We start from the raw sequence: 9,444 nt of genomic DNA, 5'->3' as shown, positions 1-9,444 counted from the left end.
GTGCGTCGGTGTTCGGATCAGGGTAGCACAGGTTCAAACCCCACTGCAGTCAGCATGTCGTTGTGTCCCTGGGCAAGATACTTCACCCCAAATTGCTCCTGTGAGGATTGTTCACAGTATTGAGTGTGTAAGTCGCTTTGGATAAAAGCGTCAACAAGTAACATGTAATGTAATTGTATTACCAAATTGGTATCAAATAAATAGTAAGCATTGGTAACACCAATGCTGATATATTAACTATTTTATTTGAGTATTTGTGTCTGGGAGAAGGTACTGTACCCAGTTCCTATGTTCGGCAGTTATAGACTGGGCTTTCTTGTACAAGAGAATTAAAAAAAACATCAATATGGAACATTACTGTATAATTATCCTTAAATTATGTTATACAATGCACCTAATAAACAAGTATGGCATTTTGAAACATGATGTGCAACAATTTGTACTGTAATTTGTGTGCATTTTCTTGTTAACTAAGATGATGTTATGATTTATTTTTTGTTAGTATGTACGTGGACGCTTTGGACATACCTGGAGAGGAAGAAATGGGTCTTCGGAATGATGGGAGTTAAAGACAAAAGACTAGTGTTGAAACTAGTGGAGAAACGATCAAGATGCCACCTTGTCCCTCTGATTAGACGGCAGGTTAAGTCAGGAAGTAGCATTATTAGTGATGAGTGGAGGGCATACAGGAGAGTGCTGAGTAACATGGGGTGCAACCACTACACCATAAACCACAGCAGGTGGTTTGTGAACCCCCACACGGCAGTCATACCCAACATATAGAAAGAGCATGTTCGACCGTCAAAGGACATGTCCGTAGACTGAGGGAAACCGCACAGAAAGTTTGTTGGAGTAACACCTCAAGGTTTTTGAATGGTCATCTTGGCTTGGCTCTGCTCACCCTGATGGACTGCTTGTTCAAGGATATACACAAAGCCTTTCCAGTCTGAGTACCATTATATCTTACCAAGTCTTTAATTTATGTCTGAGAAAAGCTTTTTTTCCTAATTTTCTTCATGTGTGAATAAAATGTTTTGCTAGGCTCTTTTGCATCTTACTTTGCATTTCATGTGAAAAATGTGTATTAGGTCAGCGTGAATGTTATAACTCATTCATAAATGGACATGTGTATTAAACTTTTTTTTAAATGCACCCTTTCAGTAGTTATATATGTTAGTGACTCATCAATAGATGGTGATGTGTTTCACACTTTACAATAAGGCGCCCTTTTACCAATTATAAATGGTTTTAACTCATTAATAAATGGGAATGTGTTTTACACTTTACAAGGCTCCCTTTTGGCAGTTATAAATGTTAATAACTCATTCATAAATGGTCATAAGAAATGCCAAGAAACATCAAGATTGAAGGGGGGGAATCAACTCAGTGAACAACAGATACCAAGGAAGCTGGCTGATGAAGAAGACGAAGTACGCTAAGTAGCCAATATAAGGCTTAGCAGTACAGATAAATGTGGGCTCACTATTTGGCAAGCAACCGGTCACAGTTGCCCTGTTTATTTCATGTCTTGTAAAAGCTTATTAATGATTTATAAAGTGTTCACAACCTAATTAATAAATGAATATATATGCTTGAAAAGTATAACTTATAGTTTTTCCCATTTGACATGAACATTGTTGTGTAGATTCAGTTAAGTAGGGTTAGGGTTAGCACTAGTAAAAAAAACACTTGACAAATAGGACACACCTATTTTCATTGGATTTTTTTAATGAATATGATAATAGGAAAATCTGCTGTTTCAGCTATGTTATGTTACCTTATGACTCCAAGGCAATGCAGAATTGTATAACTACTATATTCAACAATCAGGAATGTTTAGTAAACATCCATAACAATATCCAGCCTCTTTTGTGTATTTATTGAGGGGCAGATGCAAATAATACAACCTACTGGCAACATTTTTTGTTGCTCTGCTCCGATAAGGCTGGAGTTCTTTAAATGATAACAAATGTGAATAGGATCTTGAAAGAGGTTTTAACCTTGAATAAACACTCTTGCTACCATCAAAGAATAATATTCAATCTTTTTGAGGCAAAACTTCCTGTTCATGCCAACCTGCAGCCCAAATGTCAAGAAATACCACACATACTGCTTGGGGGCCTCTGGACACGCCAGATTCGTTCATGTACTAAAGTCAAACAGAAATCTCTGCCTTCTATTCCTAGCTGCCTGCAGAGGTTGGAAGATGTTAAGTTTATTCACCGTAAAATAATAATGCACATGTAGCATCAACACATTTATAACAGGAACGTTCAGCTTTATGTTGCCTAAAGCTTCATATTTTGGAAGGATAATGCAGCATACAGTGCTTTACTTTCACTCCTGTTAGCGTGACCTGCAATCTTGTGGTTCGCTCGACATGTCATTCCACTAGTCATTAAATAACGCTCGACAGAGGGTATTATGGTAACATGGATAAGCAGATATGCTTGCTCTGTCATTAAGTGGGGTATAAACAGGTCAAACATTTCTTGGATAGCTGCAGGGATTGATCTTGCGGCTAAGATGTTGAAACTCACCGGTGAATTGGTTCATACGTTTGTGCTGCTTTAAACATCCTATTTTGACTTTGGACAGAGTAGGGCTGCGGCACCTTTAAGGGGTCCGAAAGGGACTCCTAAGTGGGTCAGAGTAAAAATATCTTCAACAATTATTCATGGTACCCCGCCTATCTCTACCATACCTCCACCCTCTGGAAAATCTGCATAGCACTGCAATGAGAGGAGAAAAAATGGAGATAAAGACTCAGGAGAGACAGGAAGGAGAGAGGGTTGGGTTAAAAAGAGCAAAGTGAAAAGTGGGCACATTCTTTACTTACTGTGGCTTGGCTTGCTATGAAACGTGGGTGCAATGTGCAACACACAATGTACAATGTGTGCGGTGCAAATACTTCCTTTGATGATCGATGCAAACATTTTCCGACATTTGCTCTCTTGATGACAGCAAGCCTCCCACCAAACACCAACACTGTACCCACCATTGCAAATGTCTGCCAACACTGGCTGAATCAAACATACACCAAAGAATACTTCATATATCTCATGTAACCTTCTGTGTCTTCTAAGATTAAGCCATGGGTTTGGATTTAGTGGAAATGCCTTTACAAAGCAGACTTTCTAAAGATTGTGAAGATACAGTACACTCTCCTTTGAGTTTAGACATCGCTGGAATTTTGTAGTTTGGGTTGGGCACTTAAGGTTGAATGAGTGTGAGTGTTTGTGTTAGTGTGAGGGCCTGTGTGAAAGGCATCACTATTGAAGCAATGATTAAAATCAAGGGCTGTGATTGGTTTCGAGGAAAACTAGATTCCAGCGCACAATAAGGGTGTCATGGCTGCCAGGTCCCTGTAGGTCTGCACTGTAAATCCACACATTAATCAGAGCCGGCAGGGAGAGATCAAAGGAGCCTGTTCCATCTTTACTCAGAGCAGCACTTTGATGTGTGTGTGAGAGAGAGGGGGGAGAGGAGAGAAGGAGTGTGTGTTTGAGAAAGGGGGAGAGTTGGGTTGAAAATTAGGATATGAGAGCCTGGAGAAAAAAAAACCTTCTGTGAGAAAGCTGCTGGGTCTGAATATAAAACATATTAGCAATAATCAGGACTTGGTGTCACTATTAATATATCAACACCATTTACCACGAAAAGCATGTGCACTCTTCTTAAAAATGCTCCCATCCCACTGCATCCAAAAGGACAAACAGCCAAATCAACACAAAACAGTGGCAGTGTTGAGATTGCACATTTACAGTATAGGTGCTTGGGAGTATCTGCATGCATGTATTCACATTTGTGCACACATGCATTGTTCCTGTCAAATATGTCAGCTGCACCATATCTTTTGCAATACAAAATGCTTTCCTGCCCCATGGTGGTGCTCTCCTGTCACTGCAATATAAACTCAAGCAAATGTGCTATGCCACCATTGTATGGCACCTGAGCCTACAGTTGCCATGGCGACCCAGAGCTGCAGCACAGGCTTTAAAAAGCATCATGTATTATTAGTTGGTGTGTTGACACTTTTTCGTTTCTTCCATTCTCTGTGAACCAGAAGCTTTTAGTCCTTAGTCCCACCTGGAAAAAACACATCTGTGTGTACTGTTGTCAAGTGAACACTAGGGGATGTGATTGGAGAGGTGAATCTGTATCTTATTGCCTGCACTGGATACTTCATAAATCATAAAAACTGATGTTGATTTAGTTTGACAATGATTCAGCATGCCTACTAAAACAGACTCAAAGACAATCATTTTTTCTTTATGTCTGCATCTTATAAACAAACTGCGTTTTCCTTTTGCCAAAGTTATACAAACCTGATTGTTGTGTCTAATCAAGATGTCCACTTGATAGAAATCACTAAATGACCAAAGATGTCCTCAGGTAATTCCTAATTGTTTTTATTGACTGATATAACAAAGAGTGGGTTGTCCGTTGGCCTATTTTATTTGCCAACTCATGGGCTTTGCTGCCATCTGCTGGACAAATTGTTTTTATATTATCTTGTTGGGGTTTGAGAGAAATTCATCACATGATAACAAGACATATTTGCTGCAGTGCTGCTATCATTATTGGATAACTGACCAGGCACAGGTTCAGGGGCCCAAGGTGTAAGGGGCCCCTGTCCTTCACATACACAATGTCACAAAAAGAGAAACGTACCAACCAGGGGGAGACTCAAAATGGGTCAAAAACCACACAAGGAAAAAGGTCCAAAACAGATACACAAAATGACTCAGAATGTCTATAAAAAGCAACAAAACACCCAAACAAAATGCACAAAAGAATCCAAAGACACACAAACCGGTACATAGAGACACATAATGACCTCAGATAGAGACAAAAACTAAAGAGCAATGTCACAACTAAAAAGAGACCCATCAACAACAAAAGAGGCTGAACAACAAGAACAGTCACTGTGTATTGCTCCTATGTTTTTCTATTGATCACTCCATCTGACTGCATTCATCTTGTGGTGCTTCTCCATTTTGAGGTTCTTATTTGGTGTTTTACTGCTGTGTGATTCAATACTAGACTGTATTCAGCACTGGTGAACAAACACAACTACAGACAAATTACAATAAACACATTTAAATGCTTTCAAATCAATTATTTTTGCCTTACAAAAGTTATTAATAATCACAATCAACTATACCAGCCAATGCATTCTCCGTTATGACTACATGTAAATCAGGTCAGGATGTCATGCAAGCTGTCAAAGACGTTCGGAGTACTACACAAAAGTATAGTTGTGTAATATCTGCGCATGCATGGTGTATCAACAGTTCAACACTTCAGGCAACAACTTACCTTTAAATCCTTATTACAGCTAAATAATTAAGTCATTAGGAGTTAAATACCCATTAGGGTTTCCTTAAGATGTGTCCGTTTCAATGACAGTCTGGTAATCATTCTCTTAATTTGCATACTTGATAACAACTGCATAAGCAAAAACATTGTCAAAACCAGACGACACTCACTAAAATGTCTTTCCGAGATATTTATATAATCAGCACTAGACATAAATATGCGCAATTTTGAATACTAACGTATGTTGATGTGGTTTGGATCAATCAATCAATCAATGTTTATTTATATAGCCCAATATCACAAATGTTACATTTGTCTCAGTGGACTTCACAGTTTTTACAGAATATCAGTATACAAAACAGTATCGATTTACATAATTTTATGTTAAATTAACTAGCTGTTAGGTGTTTACATCACACTTTTTGAATATTGCACCATGATTGGCGTTCAAACTAGTTGTGATCACTTGATCCTCAGATTGTTCTATTGGAGGAGCCTGTGACCTAAGATTTTCATTGACATAAATATACTGTAGCTATGTACAAATGACAATAAAAGCCTTGAGTCTTGACTTTAAGTGGGACTACACACAGCCTAAAAAACGACCATCAAGTGGAACACAATTATAAAAAAATAAAAAAAGGGTTAACCTTAGTAACTGTTCACCTCAGATCCACAAGGTGGCACTATCATCTAACATTTCCCCCAATATTGCATACAACCTGCAGAGATCTGAGCTAGCAGGAAGACATACAGTTTGTCCCATCAAGCTGTAGATTGTTCAGGTTGATGATCACACATAAAACCTCATTAGATAAGATACAACCTTATTTCACTTTCACACTAAACATTGCTATGCATAAACTGCTTCAAATATTAAATAAAATCTGATGAAAATCACCTAAAAACATCTGCTGGACAGACATCCAAGTGTAATTCACCCTACTGGACATGAGTAGCAGCCTTACTCTCTCTATTAAGGCTATTACGTAGAACACCTGCTTCTCAGCCTCAATAGACCTTTAATGCAAATGATATGTATATATATGAATGACTGATTCTCTAATCCTACGCATATTAAGCGATGTATTTACAAAATAGTAAGTTCAGTCGAGTTTGCTTTACACCCTGTATCACCTTTGGCATCCCTAATGTGCATGTACCAAAGCCTCGGGGAAACCTATAATAGTGTCTCATTAAAATGCATTAATAGGAGCTCATTATGTTTATGAGATCTGTCTCAATGAATACACAGACAACGAAGCTTTTTGTCTAACTGATTTCTGACTGGCCAGAGTGATGCCACATTACCTGCTAAGGTAGATTGTTTCTGTGCTGAATCTGCTGGCATGCAGGGTGAATGCATTTCCTCCAATAAAAGCTTGTTGATCTGTTCAGAGCAGGCTGGAAAACTACAGCCTGAAATCTCACTGCCATCTTGTCCATGTATGACTGTTAGAGTACATGGTGGCACTGACTTTCCAAAGCCAATATTTAAAAAAAAAACAGAACCTGGATGTCAAAAAGTCCTTACTTGCTCTCAGTATCCTGCTCCTCCACTTTAACCTGTGTATAATGTAGACAGACATCTTCAAACATCACTATCCACCTGTATGATATACTACCACATAAGGGCTTGCACAGAGCTCATGTTGTTTGTAACCTGTTCATTTTCTAGTAAGAATATAAATTAACTTTGAGTTTAGCAAAATAAACACACAAAAACAGATTTAAATGGGTTGTACAGTGTGGCTGGGCAGCGTGTCAGTTTGTGTTGCAATTATCACATTATGACTGAAATTGGGAGTAGACTCGCGCTCTTCCCGAGTTAATTAAAACGCCCCCCTGATTGGACGGGTGGATAATCCCGGCGGGCCTCGTGCTCCTACTAACTTGCGAGCAGGGCAGAGCGCGAGTCACAATCTGCCCAAGGCGAGGGAGGGCACGAAAGAAGCGCGAGAGGAAACCGACCGTACGAGGGGGACACGAGCGCTCCGATCTCACCGAGCACAATTAGAGAAGTGTTGTTGAACGTGGGCTCTGCGCGCAGCGAGGGGGGAGCGCAGAGTACAGAGGAGGTGAACGCTTGTAGAGCTTCAGATTCACAGCCTCTTTCTTGAAGAGTCACTACACTGACAGAGGAAAGGAGTGAGAAGAGAGAAACTCCTAGAAAACAGCAACTCTTGGAAAGAACTACGTGAGTACAGAATACAGTTTTCAAAACAAGAGTTAGGATAGAGAAACAAGCGGAAGAGTAGACTTTTCCTGGTCAGAAACTGCTCTGGAAGAGAAAATGAATGTCAGCGAAGAGAACCTGCTCAAGTCCATCAGCAACGACGCGCTCCTCGACCTGACGCAGCGCTACGGCCAATCAGCCTTCGGGTTCGGCCCCGGCACAATCGCGGGGAGTCCCGGACGGTTCCCTCTCACACCGGCCACCGACTTCCTCTCCGGGCAGACAACGAAGTCCAACGAGAGCGGCGGAGAGCACACGAGCGACGACGAGGACGGCTTCGATTCGCTTGAGTCGCGGAAGAGAGGCTCGCCATTTGGGGACGATAAGTCCGGGGGGCCCCTCGGCAAAAAGTCCAAGGAGCAACGGTCCCTGAGGCTCAGCATCAACGCCCGGGAGAGGAGGAGGATGCATGACCTGAACGACGCACTGGATGGCCTGCGCGCTGTCATCCCCTACGCCCACAGCCCCTCGGTGAGAAAACTCTCCAAAATAGCCACTCTCCTCCTGGCCAAGAACTATATCCTGATGCAGGCTCAGGCTCTGGAGGAGATGAGGCGGCTGGTTGCGTACCTGAACCAGGGACAGACCATAACGTCACCTGTCCCAACCGCCCTGGCACCCTTTGGACAGGGTGCTGCTGTATACCCATTTTCGGGCTCTGCTCTTGCCACCCATGCCGAAAAGTGCACCACTTATTCCGGGACACCGTCGAGTCTCTTCAAACATTGCAACGACAAGCCTTAATCTACTTTAATTCTCTTTCCTGAACTTTTACCTTTACTGTACCCATGTCGGTTTTTCTCCCACTAGTTTTTTTTGTATTCTGTGGAAAGTTAAACAAGTTTAGTCTAATGCATAATCTTGAAATATGGTTAAGTAATTATATTGCAACGTTACATTCAGATTTAACAAACGCTACAAATGAACATTTTGGGCCTACTTAAAAGATGAAGTGACTTTCTCGCTCGTACTTTACAAACACTACAGGCCATGTCAAATTATGAGTTGATGTACATTATAGGAAGATTAAGTTATCAGCTTTTATTTGTAATCTATGCAACATTCAACAAAAACAACATGAAATGTGGAAATGCCAAGATATGCGACCTAATCTCGACCTTTATGTAATAGGTTACAGCAATTATGAAAGGACTGCCCTCGTACTGATGCTATGTGAAGGAACAATGTGATATTGGATGAAACGATGTGTTTGACACGTTTGTTTGTTTTTTATTGTTTTAAATTATTGCACATCTCACATGATTGTACAACTGTGAAAAATCAAATGCTCCAAGCCTGGCTATTCTAATGTGTATAGCTATAACTACAGCCTATTCATTGAATAAGCGTTTTTGGTTGTGTTGCAACATGGATTTCATATATTGTTTATATGTCTTTATAATTAAAACACATATCTATGCTTTGACCCGGTTTGCTTCATTTCAACAACAATTTATCAGCTTCTTTTTACATTGAGAATACATTAAATTACGTGTAAAGGCTACACTATAAGGACCACTTTAAAAAATGACATACATTATATTATCTACATTGAGCTAATTAAAATCGTGATTTCAGAAAAAGTCATGTTGCTTGTAGAGTTATGGAGTGTATATAACGTAATGAGAGTCCTTGATACACTTTTAACGCATATAATGTAAAATGGCTGTGTTTGAAAAAAGGTAAACTATGACAATTAACCGTAAATTGCAGCCGAGGACCGATACAAAAAAAATATCTGAATATTAAACAGTCACCTCTCACGCCGCGAAATTGATTTCGAGTTCTCACCCTCTGAGTGTCCCTCCCAAAATGAATTGGCAACTTTCCTTTCGTGCATGAGATGTCTCTGACACGAGGCACTGGGTCTACCCGAGCTCAGACGG

At 40.3% G+C, this 9,444-nt stretch overlaps 1 protein-coding gene across 1 annotated transcript; it reads left to right on the top strand.

Moving 5' to 3' along the window:
• Window positions 1-7,235: 7,235 nt before the first annotated feature.
• Window positions 7,236-9,003, top strand: bhlhe23 (basic helix-loop-helix family, member e23). Its single transcript, XM_079677471.1, has one exon. The coding sequence runs from the start codon at window positions 7,616-7,618 to the stop codon at window positions 8,300-8,302; it is 687 nt and encodes a 228-aa protein (XP_079533597.1). The 5' UTR covers window positions 7,236-7,615; the 3' UTR covers window positions 8,303-9,003.
• The last annotated feature ends 441 nt before the right edge of the window (window positions 9,004-9,444 follow it).

The sequence above is a fragment of the Notothenia rossii genome, assembly GCF_949606895.1.
Source record: "Notothenia rossii genome assembly, chromosome: 4".
Taxonomy (NCBI): domain Eukaryota; kingdom Metazoa; phylum Chordata; class Actinopteri; order Perciformes; family Nototheniidae; genus Notothenia; species Notothenia rossii.
Note: the sequence above shows the minus strand (reverse complement) of the source record. Positions and strands in the feature narration are given on the sequence as shown.

Bases quoted from the DNA above. Each gene is read 5' to 3' on its own strand.
- bhlhe23 (XM_079677471.1), top strand. From the start codon at position 7,616: ATGAATGTCAGCGAAGAGAACCTGCTCAAGTCCATCAGCAACGACGCG.